Genomic DNA, 14831 nt, shown 5'->3' on the forward strand with positions numbered 1-14831 from the left:
CGTTATTAAACTGATTCTAGTGAGTTTATATGACATAATAAACTATTTAATAAATCATATATCAATTTAGGGATTTCTGTTTCATCTAAAGAATCATAAAAATACTAGCAAAATGTTAATATTTTATAAGCTTTTTCTTTCCACAGATAACTAATGTAAAGGAATTCTAACTTAAAGTGCTATTTTATCTTTTGTAGATAGTATATATAGAAATGAGTCCTAATCAATAGGAATACATATTCAGGGGGCAGAAGCTGCCTTCTCAATAGTCTCTGCAGCAGTTCTTTTACACATATTGTGCAATTTGAACATCTCTGAATGTAGTACAACTAAAAAGTAAAAAGAGAGATTTAAACTATCATTTCATTTATAAAAATTGACCCTACAGGGAAAGTCAAACTAAAATGATGTAACTTTTACCCTGTGAGCACATGGTAGCAATCTTGTATGTTGACCAAGACGAAATGCCTTCAAACAAAGTCGACACTGGTAGCCTGGAGTAAGCAGCTTGCTATTCTTTGTAATCAGTAGGAGAGGCAGTGACTTTACAATGTGTTTGGGTGTGTAAACCTGGCTGAATGAGAATAAGCAGAGAGACATGAATGTTCATATGTTATCAGGTTGTAATCAATAGCATAGGTAAATAATCTTTATATAAATCATGTAACCAAAACCAAGTTTTTCTTGAAGCAAAGATAATAAATCTCATACATTATAAAGTTAAAAAATCTATTACATTGATCCTGAACAAGATGGATCCAACTTCATAAAGAACAAAGTTTTAGTTAGTCATAGCAAACAAAAATATAAACTTGAAATTTTTGATTTGCACTTTAATGTCAATAAAACCAGAACAAAAATTTGATGAGAACCATATACTCAACTTATTTCAGTCTAAGCCAATACTGAGGCATGTATTTAGAAAAACACCACCCAATTTACTCTGTCATCTGGGAGGAAGTCAAATGTAGAGTAAGTCACATTAAATATCCCAGGCTACTATGGTAAATTGGCAGATCATAATCTAGGAGGAAATTCGTTTTCCCTGGGGCATATGCTCACCACTTCAATAACTCTAAAAGTACCAACCCCATTTTTGTACCAAAAGTACTGATCAACATAACTAAGATGATAGAACATGAATTAACTGCTATTTGATGTCATTAGCAACTGGTAAAACAGATAAAACAAATATTTAAAAACAAAAGCTTGGTTAAAAGGTCAGATGTATTCCTATTATACAAAAGCCATTTAGAACAAAGTACAAATATATTTTCAGATAAGTTCATACTCCTTTTTATTCTCCAGATATATCTCCATCATACTACCCAAATTGCCTTTACCAAGGTCATCTATAATTTAAATTAAAAATGTGTATCTTTAGGATTCATTTAACGTTGCTACCCACTTTTTTTTTTAATCTTGAAACTCTCTTCTTTTATTTATTCCATTTTCTCTGCCTGGAATTTCCTTCTTCCCCCAATGTTCTCCTTCCCAACTCCCTGCTCCCCAATACCTCCTAGGTCCAACCCTTAGTTATGCAACTTATCATTCCAATAGGATGAAGTGTAATACCTGGCCGGGGAAAATGGAGTTGTAGAGCCTTTGTATAGCCTCATTTTATGCCCACAAGATCTTTCATCTGCAATGTGTGCAGAGCATCCACAGGACATGGGCTAAATATCCAAGGGGGTTTGGATAAAAACTTACATATATGTGTGTATGTGTATATGTGTGTGGGGGTGTGGATGTGGGTGTATTATATGTACACATATGTATTTAGTGAGAACCAGCACAATTTTTGTTTGGTTGATTCACTGAAACTATTTTTTTAAATTTCTATTTTATCTCATCCTTTTAAAAATGTCTCTTTTGTACATGTTTTATAAAGTGCATAATCTGTTAATAATACACAGCATGTTTAGTTTTGCTTAACTGAAAAGGAGTACGGCAAGAGGCCTGCAGGCCTGTCCACTAGTAAGCAGCCCAATCAATGTTCTGAAATATGACCAACCTGCTCAGCACTCTTTCTCTATGGGAGTCGGGAGTAGGGGTAGAGAGAGAGGGAAAATGAAGCAAAAAAGACTTCCTGTCCCCAGAGATAATTATTTCAAAGCAAATCTCAAATCCCCCTATATCTTTTCTTTATATAACTTACGGAAGTTTCAATTTCACATTTATTTAGATGATTATTTGATTACTGAAGAAACTACTATATTCCCTATTAGTACAATCTCTGACAAAATTAATGGTAATAACAGATAACATTATTTGACTCATTTCATACTCATAAAGTTCCTATCAGGTTGATTTTACAGTTATCCCCATTTTAAAGATGGAGAAAAAGTGGCAGATGTGGCAGAGAGAAATGAAATAACTAGCTCAAAAGTCACACAGACAACATGTGGTTGAACTAGGATTGGATTCAGACAGTCAAACCCTAGAGCCTTGCTCTTCATTTGCATGCTATCATGTCACCTAGTATATAGGACGTGCTCAATAAACATTTACTAAATAAAGGGATGAATAAAGCTTACTCAAACTGAAAAATTACTCGAGGATCCCAAGTCATACAAGAAATATTAATTCTACTGAGAATCTCACCCTTGCTTTTCTTGAAAATGTGGCATCTTTTTTTCTATCTCATTTGTAATATCTATATATTTTACAACTTCATCTGATCCTTTTTCTAGTAATCTCCATCTTTGGTTTCTCTTCTGTAATATGTAAAAAGTAGATGTATTAATAACTTAAAAGTAGATGTATTAAAACTTCCATGAAAATCATGGACATTTTTATTTTATGGATTAAAATTAGTAAGCTGCATAACAAAACATAATATGAATAACACTTATCATTTTAAACATATGTATTATTTTTTACTACATTTAAGTATTTACAAATTATCAGTCTCACATACTGCTGCATACTTACTATAATGGCATTACTTTTTAAGGTAAAAATGTGAATGATAACTATGGATTTTTTATTTTATCTTGTATAGTAAGAAGAAGGTAGCATTATTATTCAGCATCAGGAGATACTTTTTAAGTGTACACTTCAAATGATCTCAATGAAATTCCATGTTTCATTATTGCTGATTTTAAGAGGAAACCATAAATGTTTTGATATGTTACACTATGTTACAATAAGCTGATTTGTAATGTTGAAAGCTTTTTAAAAACTGATTTTCAAGTTTAATGGCTACAATTCCTGTTCTTAAGATTTATCTGTAATGTCATCAGATGTTTGTTATTGTGTTGGATTTTATAAATTATCCATATAAGAACTGGTTGTTTTGTACATCCCTATGATAAAGAGTTCTCTTAAAATATGGTTTTAGGTTTTTATTAATAACTAATCAGTTCTATTACAGAGTGTTATCTATTCTTATTCTTACTTAGCTTTACAACAGGACAAATACAAACACCATATTAGATTCGAGATGGATACTGTACCTCACGAAATGTAAATATATGAGAAAGATGGCAGCCGCTATCAAAACATTGCTGGCATAAGTGATATTCTACACATTCAGTACACCTAAAATGCAAAACACCAAAACATACAAAAGAAAAATCCAATTATTGTAATGGTTTTGGGTGATAAATTCTAACCAAAATTACCTGGGAACTATCCAAACACGACAAGCCTCATTTCAAGTCACACTGTGTATTAGTTTCCTATCGCTGCTGTAAAAATTACTACACTAAACAATAAACAACAAAAACTTATTATCTTACAGTTCTGTAGGCTAGAAGTTTGGCATGGGTCTCAATGGGCTAAAACCAAGGGATTGGCAGGACTGTGTTACTTTTTGGAGGCTCCAGGGGAGAATCTATTTCCTTCCCCTTTCCAACTAGAGGCTAGCAGCATTTCTTAACTTGTGACCCTTTCCTCCATCTTTAAAGCAAGGAATGTAGCATCTCCTCTGCCTTTCTTCTACAGCCACACAGCCACATTTCCCTCTGACTCTCTTGTTCCCCTCTTCCACTTTTAAGAACCCCTGTGATTACATTGGGCTTATCCACGCAATCCAGGATAACTTCCATATTTCGAGGTCAGGTGATTAGAAACCTTAATGTCATCTACAACCTTAATTCCCTTATGACATGCAACCCTACACACAGGTTCTGGACCTAAGAATGTGGACATATTTGGCAGGCCATTATTTTGCCCACCACATGCCCCTTCCATAATGCCTTCTTAGCTTGTATTTATCTCTTTCTCTAAGTTCCTATAGGATCTACAGCCTATTAGATATTCTGTCATTTGGTTATTCAGTGTTGCTTTCCAATTGTTTCATGAGTGCTAGAGTTACACTTAGTGGCATACTTCTTTTTTTTTTTTTTGAGACAGAGTCTCACTGTGTTGTCCGGGCTAGAGTGCCGTGGTGTCATCCTAGTTCACAGCAACCTCAAACTCCTGGGTTCAAGCAATCTTTCTGCCTCAGCCTCCCGAGTAGCTGGGACTACAGGCATGCGCCACCATGCCCGGTTAATTTTTTCCATATATTTTTAGTTGTCCGATTAATTTCTTTCTATTTTTAGTAGAGACGGGGTCTCACTCTTGCTCAGGCTGGTTTCGAACTCCTGAGCTCAAACAATCCGCCCGCCTTGGCCTCCCAGAGTGCTAGGATTACAGGCGTGAGCCACTGCGCCCGGCCAGTGGCATACTTCTTGAAAACGGAAATTATATTCTCTCTCTTTCCCCACAGAATAGAAAAAGGTAAATACATAAGGGTCTCAATAAAAACTACTGATAAATTTAAAAAAAACACTTTCCACACAAGCACAATATGAAGCTTATATCTTCTATAAAAATCTTGCCATAAGCAGAGAATTTTAATTTATTTGCAGCATAATTTATTAAACAATATTCTTAGCTGTAGTCAAATAAACTTGTTTTCCTATTCAAGTTATCAAAGATTTAGAAGATTATTTCTATGAGAAATTTTAGAAAATATGTCCTTCAGACATCTTAGAAGAAGCATAATTTATTAAACAATATTCTTAGCTGTAGTCAAATAAACTTGTTTTCCTATTCAAATTATCAAAGATTTAGAAGATTATTTCTATGAGAAATTTTAGAAAATATGTCCTTCAGACATCTTAGAAGAAGCAATTGCTAATTTATTCATTATTACTCTTTATAGATACAAAGAAGATTTTTAATAATTAACATCAATGGGTCAGAAAAATGGTGTAATTTATTCAATACATCAAAGTATGGTGGGCTAGAAAAAGTTAAGCATCTCAATATTTTAACATCTATCTAATATTTTTGGAATTAACCTCTTCAAAGATGAAGTAGCTAATATATGAAACTCTAATGAAAAGGAACGGAAGCTGAACATGGTGGCTCATGCCTGTAATCCCAATGACTCAGAAGGCTGAGGCAGGAGGATCCCTTGAACTCAGTAGTTCGAGGCTGCAGTGAGCTGTGATTGCACCACTGCACTCCATCCTGGGTATAGAGCAAGAGCCTGTCTCTGAAAAAAAAAAAAGAACTAAGAAGCTTCCTTCTTTATCTTGTCTTCTACTCAATCTATTCCTAAAACTATTATTGGAAATGGTTTTTCAGGCTGATGACTACAATGTCAGTACTTGAAGGAACAGAAGGAAAATGGAGTCACAAATGTTGAAAATGCATTCTTTATTTTGTAAAAAAGGATGGAGATAAAGATGAATAATTTGTTAGCCAAATCCACAGAGGAGAAGTTATGAGAAGAGATGATATTCTCAAAGGAGAATGTAGACCAGTGGGCAAGGAGCAGAACAGTGGAGAATGCATTTATTTAGGGGTAGTTGGAAGAATAATCCACCAAGACAGAAAGAGCAGTCAGAAAACTCAGAGTGACAGATAAGTGTGCTGTCATCAACAAAATACTCAAAAGCTAGATTTGACCATCTTTAAGATAATCTACTAAAGCTGTACATTAAACATTTGAGGAACACATGACTGTAAGGACTGAGAATTTTACACTGTGGCCCTTGTATGTCCTTGTCCCTCACAACTGTTCCTTCTAGTTCCACCTTTAACATGAGACCTTGGCCCCTTACTGTTCCTATCCATCCCTCTTGAGAAAGTTTAAATTGCCCAAATGATGGCTGCTAATACCAAAGATCAAGTCCTTCCTTTTCCTAGGACTTTTTTTAACCAACATTCCTGAAACTAGCTGAACCCCTCCTGCTAAATGTTTATAAAATTCCTACCCGTCTTCCTCAAGTTAGAATGCTCCTTTGGATCCTTCTCAGGCCAGCCATTTTTAAATAAAGACTTTTCCTAACAATTAATTTTCTTCTGTGTAACACATACAGAAAACAGGACTAAATTAAAAGGAGAAAGGTATAATTTGCTGTTGGGGGTCATAAAAAAGTTTTATGATTTTAAGAGAGTTTTAAAAATATATATACATATAAGTTGGGCTCATCATAATGTAATTCCAGGAAGATTGAAAAGTAAACTGATGAATGCCAGAGAAATTTTTAACAAAGATTGTAGCAAGATATTTTCTTTTTAATATATCATTAACTTAAACTTTTAACTAAGAAAATACAATTTCCCAAGTATAGGAATTAATTAACGTTTTAGTGTAGAAATTGTGGTAAAGTTTGGAGGTTACTCACAAAAGTAGGGAAAATCATTTGCTCTAATAATTACCTTGTTTCTGCTGGTATTGTTGAGGTATTAGATATGAAAGAAAACAAAACCCACATCCGTTGCAATTTGGAGTAGGGGGACCTTGATTAAATATTCATTTAATCTAGTCAATATTACTCTGGCTCAATCTTAGGAGCTTTTGGCAATGACCTCATTGGTGGTTCAAAGAAAGTTACAGAGGGTGAGAGATCAACCAGGGCTCTAAGCTTGGAAATTCATCTAGGCCAAAGCACAAAGCCTGTGTCCAAAGGTTCTAGGATGGGTGCTACTTCAGACTCAACCTAGACCAAGTTCAAAGCCAATCCCCTGGCACAAGTGAAGAAAATACAATGATGGCAGTTCTTAGATACTGGACTGCTATAGATCACCAGTCTGGAAGTCCTATTACAGCAACCATCACATAAGTTGAATACAGTATATGTAGGAAAAGGCAGGCTAAAGGACAGGTATTCTAATGCTAGAAGTTTCCTAATGTAAAAAAAATGCTTTTAATTTTACTGATGACACTTACTTATAACATTTCCCCTCAACTGGAAATTGTTTACAGTTATTACAGGGAATTCCAAGGTGTTTGTCCAGTCGTTCTTTCTCAGCTGCAGTCACAAGTTTGCTTGAGTTTTTGAATTCTTCCAAAATAAGTTTTAATGGTGCAAACTCTTTCCTGCACAGAGGACACTTCAACATGGAAGTGTTTGATGTCATATTCTGATAATTAGCTAAGATCTTCATGCATTTTATATGGATACTATTGCCACAGCCAAACCTATCAGAAATAAAATTCGAGTTTACCATTTGTATACAGCAAAGTTTTATAGACATACACTGTATATATTATATATATTTATATAAATAAAATTTTCTGTGCTTCCAGCTTTATTCCCCCCAAAATAGACCCTGAATTGATTTTGCAGATACAGCTTAGTTACACATACACACACACAATCTATCCAATCTATCATCTTTAATTTAACACATCAGAATTCCAAACATTAATTTTCCCCAATTCCAATGAAATGGTGAAGATTTTGCATCATTAGAATAGTTTTCATTTGTAAAGAGAATAAATATAATCTTAACACAAAATAAAATCAAAATGATAATTATTCATTGTTCTTTAAATAAAATGCTTCACTGAGAGTAGGGCTCCACCTTATTTTTCTAGATATCACATAATACATAGCAATACTTAAGAAATACCTGCTAAGACGAATAATATTTTGGTAAGTTAATTTTACAATATGCAATGTAAACAGACACAAGAAAAACTACAGTGTAGGCAAAAATTTTGTCAAATAATCAGGAGAAAAAAAGAATAAAAAATTTTGATAGCAAATGGTTGCCTAAATTTTCTAAGTTCAATTTTATGGTGCTGTGAAGAATAATATGAATATGAGAATGTCAATAAACATTGTACATAAGTGAAATTTTGAATTATTTAGGTTTAAAAATAGAATTTTGAAAAACCAAAAATAATTTTTATAATTTCAAAGTAAAATAATCTTTACTTTCAGGAAACTCTTTGTACCTATAATACAAAAAGCCATGGCATTTATGCATTTGTATAAAATAAAAACGTGAAAATTATCCTACATTCATTACTTAGAGTGTGGGAAGGAATAATTGTGGAGTTCTGTTTTTTTTTTTATTTTTTTGAGACAGGATCTTGCTCTGTTGCTCTGGCTAGAGTGCAGTGGAATGATCGTAGCTCACAGCAACCTCAAACTTCTGGGCTCAAGTGATACTCCTGCCTTAGCCTCCTGAGTAGCTGGGACTACAGGTGTGCACCACCATGGCCAGCTAATTTTTCTATTTTTAGTAGAGACAGGGTCTTGCTCTTGCTCAGGCTGGTCCCCAATTCCTGACCTCAAGCAACCCTCCCCCCTCAGCCTCCCAGAGTGCTGGGATTACAGGCATGAGCTACCATACCCGTTGGAGTTCTGTTCTAATCTTCACTGTTAAAATGTAGCTCAGAAATGTTTACAGTAAGAACAGGACCTCTCACAACATATATGTCAGGAAACAAAAGAATGTTAATTAAATATAAATTGGCTGTAGGTAAAGCTTTCTTTTTTTTCTATCAACATGTCTCATAATGTAATCAATCACAAGCATGTTAAATTAGAATTTTTCATAAGTTTTTAGAATTCAAAGGAAAAATACATCACCTGCAAAAGGTAACAGGAAGCTTGTTCTTTAAAAGCACCTCTTGACAAATAGAGCAGATATCCTCTGAACCAATTTCCTTCTGTTTAATGTACCCGTCTTCTTCAATATGTGCATTTTCGTCATTTGTTCCTGGTTGGGGACTTTGAACTCGATGTATCCCCCGTAGCAAGTCATTTATTTCTCCTTCTACGAGACCCAACTGGAAAGCAACTAGTGAAAAATCCCAAATTATTAAAATTTGGTGGCAAAATCAGAGATACAGAGATGTAATAACTTATGCTGAAAGTTAGAATTTTCTTTCAAAAATCAGAGAGACAGTTTTGGTTGCATTATTACACTGACACCGACCACTTCTTCGTATTCCTTTTAGGGACAAAAAGTCAGAAAAGAGTCATTTTTAAAAAGAATAAAAATTATCTTTTTTTTTTCTTGTTACTGAAAAGAGTCAGTGCAAACAATGCATTGTAAGGGTTTTGGATATGATAGTGTTCATCCTTAGATTGGGGTTACAATCATGTCTTACATTTTGTTCATTTGTTCATTTGTCCATAAACAAATGTTTTATCAACATACAATACAAGAGTATTAATAGAAATAGGGCACAAATGCATAAAGAGGAAACAGGGGTCATTAGTATTTGTTAGATGAGCAAATGAGTGAATGTGTAATGGAAGAGCAAGACTTAATTAATTGTGCCTATTTTCCTGTTTCAGTTTTGTGTCCTTCCAAAGGAGTGTCTCAGTAGCCATGTCTGTCACAGATTTGGTCAGTGTTCCTCAGGACAATCTATTAGTAACTATATTGCCTGTACCATTGGGATATGCATTCCTCGAATTCTAAATTTTCTTCATTCTGCTGTCCTTATAAGAAATTGTGTTCTAAGTGCCTATAGTTTTGACCAAGGCATCCTAGATTCTTTATTCTCTGGCCCATCCCAATGCTCCTTCACTTTCCCTCTCCCTCTCCTTAACATGCCATAATTTAAATGCTGGCTGTTATTTGTCCCCCGAGTTCTATTCGTTTTATGCATTCTTTAATACATATAGATTAAAAATTACTAGCAAGATAATGAAAATCTCCATTTTCCTGGAAAGACCCCCCACTTAAACACTAAAAATCCTGAAAACACCATAGTTATACTTAAATACAGAAACCTCTGTTCCTTGTCTGAGGTGGTGTGGCAGGGGGACTGTGGGAGGGTATCACACTTTAATTAACCATTACTTTGGAGGAAAAGGGCTATTTGTCACAGAGACATAGCAACATCTGCTCTCTAAAAAAAAGGAGAGGAAAATAAAGAAAAAAAGATGGTGCATTTGGGAAAGAAGTTTCTCTGGGGCAGCAGAAATACAGAAGAATAAAATTTCATAAAAGGAGCTGCCATAAACTATTCTGTGTGGTATAACATGAATTTGAAAATAAAAGGGCAAAACAAACTCTTTTGAAATCAGTTTGGAAGAATCAATGTATGAGATTGTACAAGAATATTCTGAAAGAAAAAGCAAGGCAGCTAACCTTATCTGACATTACAATGTGTCATACAAACAATAAAGAACGCTCTTATATAACAAACATTATGAAACAAGGAGAAAAAGAAGGACTATTCAATACCATTACTAAGATAACAGGGTAGCAATATGGAGAAAACTAATTCAAAGCAAATGCCAACCTCCAGCTTATACCAACACAACTATACATGGATGCTATAATGAAGAACAAAAATAAGAATAAAAAAGTAGAAAACAAAAACCCAAAACACCCCAGACTATCAATACTATGGAAGAAAGACAATCTTAAAGGACTGAAATAATATAAAATGCTCAGATTTAACAACACAAAAAATTATATATGTATAGCAAAATTTAATAAAGCTATAGAGAGTAAAGATTTATAACAGATTAGAAAAACATTTGCAAAAAGGAGTAATCCCTATAATATTTAAGAAGAGTTTGCAGTTTTATCCCAATAAATAGCCAAAGTACAATCCACATGAAGAAGTACAAACAGTATACAAGGCAATGGAAGATATTCAATTTCACTGGCATCAAAGAAAAGTGAGTTAAAAATAAGAATGAAACACAAACAATGAATAAAATTTACTGAATAAACAACAATAAATAAAATTTTATGCTTTGTTTATCTTGTGTTATTTCCTTTGTATTTAAAAATGTTATTTGAAGGCATTTTAGATCTTCTATAAAGGAATATTAGATGTGTGAGAGAATTTGGAAACTATTTTCTTATTTAATTGACTAGGAATGAATAGATTACTATGATCCTTGCATTTGACATTTTTCTTGCTTTGTGTGACTGTCTTTTTTTCTAAAATTATAGGAATATTACTAACATGGCAGAATATCTCTATATGTCTTTATTTTTGTTGGGGTCTTAAATATGCTATTAAGGTCTTTCTTTGTAGGCTTAAGTATTAATACTACGGTTAAAATGTGCCTAAAACATGAATCCAAAAACCAAAACTTGAAGAAATTGATATATTGCTGAAATCATTGTAAATCAGCAAAAGTATTTTGAAATTTAATTTGGCAATACATATGGGAGGCAGACATTAAAATATTAACACTTCTACTCCAAAATCCAATTAAGGAGACTTTAGGCTAAGGAAATAATTGAAAAGAAGAAAAAGCTTCATATAAAGAATATAACAAGTAGTTAGAAATAAACTAATAATGGAATGCCTAATAATGTCAGAATGTTAAATTACTTATGATATACCATATTCAGTAGAATATTAGCTTTTGATGACTTTAATTACACAGATTACATAGCATTGAAAATATAAAAGTAACAGTGTGTGAAAAAAGCAGAACACAGAATTCTAATAGACTATTAGGCATACATAAACATAAAATCATAAAAGGTAGGCAGAAGATAGAAAGTTTATTATATCTTTGTGGTGGGAATTTAGAAAAACTTTCTTTAATATATTTTTTATTTTATTCATAAATATTTAATTGACAAAAGGAACAGATGGCATTTACTAGTCACTGTATTTAGAAGAAACGATTAGGTGGTAAATCTAGGTTTTGTTGGGAAAATATTTGTGGGAAAAAGAATGTTTCAGTGTTCAAAAACTATTTATATTTCTTATAATAAAATTCTCATAAAATCATCTTTTTAGGTCTTCAAAAAGAAAAGAGAGTCTCAGGTTTCTTATATGCAACACTAGAATGTAGGTAATTATCTTTTGATTTCTTTTAGAAGAGAATCTACGAATGATGTTCAAAACACTCCTCCTCCATTACAAGTAACCATTCCCTCCACAGTTATTTACATACTTTACATAATCCTAATGAATAATTGTTTATAGCTTTCTTTAAATTACTTTAATTTTCATGTATGCTTATTCTAGCTTTCCTATAAATAAATTTCAAAGTCATTAAGACTTCTACTTTCTTTGAATATTTCTACACTGTCTAGTATTATATTGTGCACACAAGATTTTCTCAATGTGAACTAACTAAAACTTCTTTTAAATACAAAAGATATGAGAAATCTTTGTTTCAGTAGTAAGTATAAATTTTCAAAATATATTGGGTTAATATTAAACCTTAAAAAATTCCATACTGTAGATTAAATGAATGGTTTCTCTAAGAAGTGTAAAGAATAATACAACATAAAATATTAGATTGATACATATGAAATTGCTGTTTTTGTAAATAAAAAATCCAAATAATTAGCAACTTTTATGATTCCATTTATAAAAAGCACCTAGCAGAGTTCCTAGCTAACATGCAGTACAATAAATATTTCCTGAATTTAATAGGGTAGAGCTGCACTTTCTAACATGGTAGCCATTACTCACATATAGCTGTTAAGCACTTGGAATTTGGCTAGGATGACTGAAAAACTGAATTCTTAATTTTGTTAAATTAAAAATTTTGTTTTTAACTTAAATTTAAACCTAATAATCTAAAGTTACTGAAAAAGTTATAATTATCTTTGTAACGATTTGGGTATTATATGAATCTATTTTTCAACTGAAAAATTTTCTGAAGGCTGCATTCAGATAAAGTATTTCCAATACAGTGCTGGAGTTAAGAGGCACTGTAAGTATAACATACACACTAGATTTTGAAGACTTACTATGAACAAAAGTAAATAGCTCATAACTCTTATATTGGCTACATGTTGACAGGATATTTTGATGTATTGGGTTAAGTTAAAATATATTATTAAAATTATTTCCCCCTGTTTATTTTTACTTCTTACAATATGGTTACTAGAAAAGTACTTTTGTAGCTCAATATTTCTGTTGGGCAGCCTTAGTATAGAAGTTCGTGAAAATGATATTGAAAAACAGTGTAGAGAATAACAGACTTGAGAGGAGGTCAACATTTAATTTCAGGTGGATAAAATGGAGAAGCAGAAAAGAAAACAATATGTATGAAATCATATAACCTAGTCATCACGCATGAAGGGATTGGGAGAAAGGATTAAGGAGAGGATGAAATTTTAGAAAGAACCTTTTGTTTTGTCTAGAGTGTGAATGAGGAAGTACAAAGTGCAGGCACTGGAGACAAGGATGCTACACAAAATGGTACTAAGGGCTGAGAAAGGTTGAAGAAAGGTGAGAACAAGGATGTTGAAATGGAAACACTTGAGAGATAGACAGAATGTAAAATACACAGGATTTATAGGATGAGTAGATGTATGGGAGAAGAGGATGAAAGAGAAAAAAATCCAAGAGAATCCCAAGGTTTTTAGTTTTGGAGAGGAAATAAAAAGGAAAGCCAATATGTGAGGGAGGTAATACAAAAAGGGAGCACAGATGGGGGAAATTTATTATTTAAAATGCCTGTGGGACCTCCAAATTGAGCTGCCCAGAAGGCAATGGGAAATACTGGTCTATTGATAAGATGTGGGAATCACTGATAAAGAGTTAACAGAGACATTGAAAATGAGAGACATTTCCAAAGCATATGTAGAGTGAAAGAAGAGAACAAAAGAAAAATCCCTGTGAAACACTAATATAAATTTGTTACCTGGTATAACTTTTAAATGTGTCTAATGTGATTGTAACTATATAATCTTTGGGGGGAAATGAACTTGCCTAAACAAAACCAATACTCTTTGAAATGAAAAAGTTGAAAACTGATTATCACTTTAATTCTTTATGAATATTACAAACATTTATTCATATATTTAAAAATGCAGTTCTTAGGTCTAGTATAGGTCAAACAACTTCTCAACTGCAAGTACAATAACACTTTCATAACGACAGTATCTTTATTATAAAATGTACAAATTTAAATGACCCGTAATAAAATTATTTTTCTTTCACTTCTATTTTTGAGGACTCTCAAATTGTTAACTTATACAACTACGTGCTGGACTCTAAACTCAAGTACTTAATTAAAAACTATTTTTTACTCTAAAAATATATTTTTTTGCAAATAATTTGTCAGTAAACACTTTTGAATGAAATTATGTGCTATGCCCACTGTCTCTGGGATCTAAAAAATGACATTTGCTATTTTTCTCACAATTAACATAATTTAGATACAGAAACCACTGTAACCTTTTCTTAGAATACACAAGGGAAATTTTTTCTACTTAATAGCTGGCCATTGTTTCATTCCTGATTTTAAGTGCCTTTGAGTTTGAAAATGACATATAAAGTTCCATTTTTTATTAAAGAAGAAGAATGTTCCAAATGTCTTAAGTGTAACAGGCTAGGCTATGGATAGTTACTAGATCTTTAGGAAACCATCTAATTCTAGAATATGTTTAAATAAAACATTTTTATATTTGTTAACCTTAAATTAGTTTTAAAAAAATCCTAAAACTTACATTCATGATTCCTTGGAAGCTTGAACTTTTTCAATAAGATCCTAATATTCACAAGTAGAAAAAAAATTAAAGCATTTATTTTTGACATAACCTTAAAAGACATTATTTTTTAAAACTTTTAGAACAGGAATAGAATTGTAAGATTTTCATTGCTGAAAGTGTTATAAATAAACCCAAAACTTACCAGGTTT

The 14831-nt window shown here is 32.5% G+C and overlaps 1 protein-coding gene across 1 annotated transcript in view; it reads right to left on the minus strand.

Moving 5' to 3' along the window:
• The window catches only part of ZSWIM2 (zinc finger, SWIM-type containing 2), a 20464-nt gene that overhangs the window by 1486 nt on the left and 4147 nt on the right, over nt 1-14831 (minus strand). Inside the window, exons 3-8 of the mRNA XM_012663642.1 lie at nt 14641-14681; nt 8829-9039; nt 7175-7426; nt 3459-3543; nt 2605-2717; nt 421-574 (exon numbers count right to left, since the gene is read on the minus strand). Of these exons, the coding sequence (XP_012519096.1) occupies nt 421-574; nt 2605-2717; nt 3459-3543; nt 7175-7426; nt 8829-9039; nt 14641-14681 (856 nt within the window). The remainder of the gene's footprint in view (nt 1-420; nt 575-2604; nt 2718-3458; nt 3544-7174; nt 7427-8828; nt 9040-14640; nt 14682-14831) is intronic.

Source organism: Propithecus coquereli, unplaced genomic scaffold (genome assembly GCF_000956105.1).
Source record: "Propithecus coquereli isolate 6110/MARCELLA unplaced genomic scaffold, Pcoq_1.0 Scaffold82, whole genome shotgun sequence".
Lineage (NCBI taxonomy): Eukaryota > Metazoa > Chordata > Mammalia > Primates > Indriidae > Propithecus > Propithecus coquereli.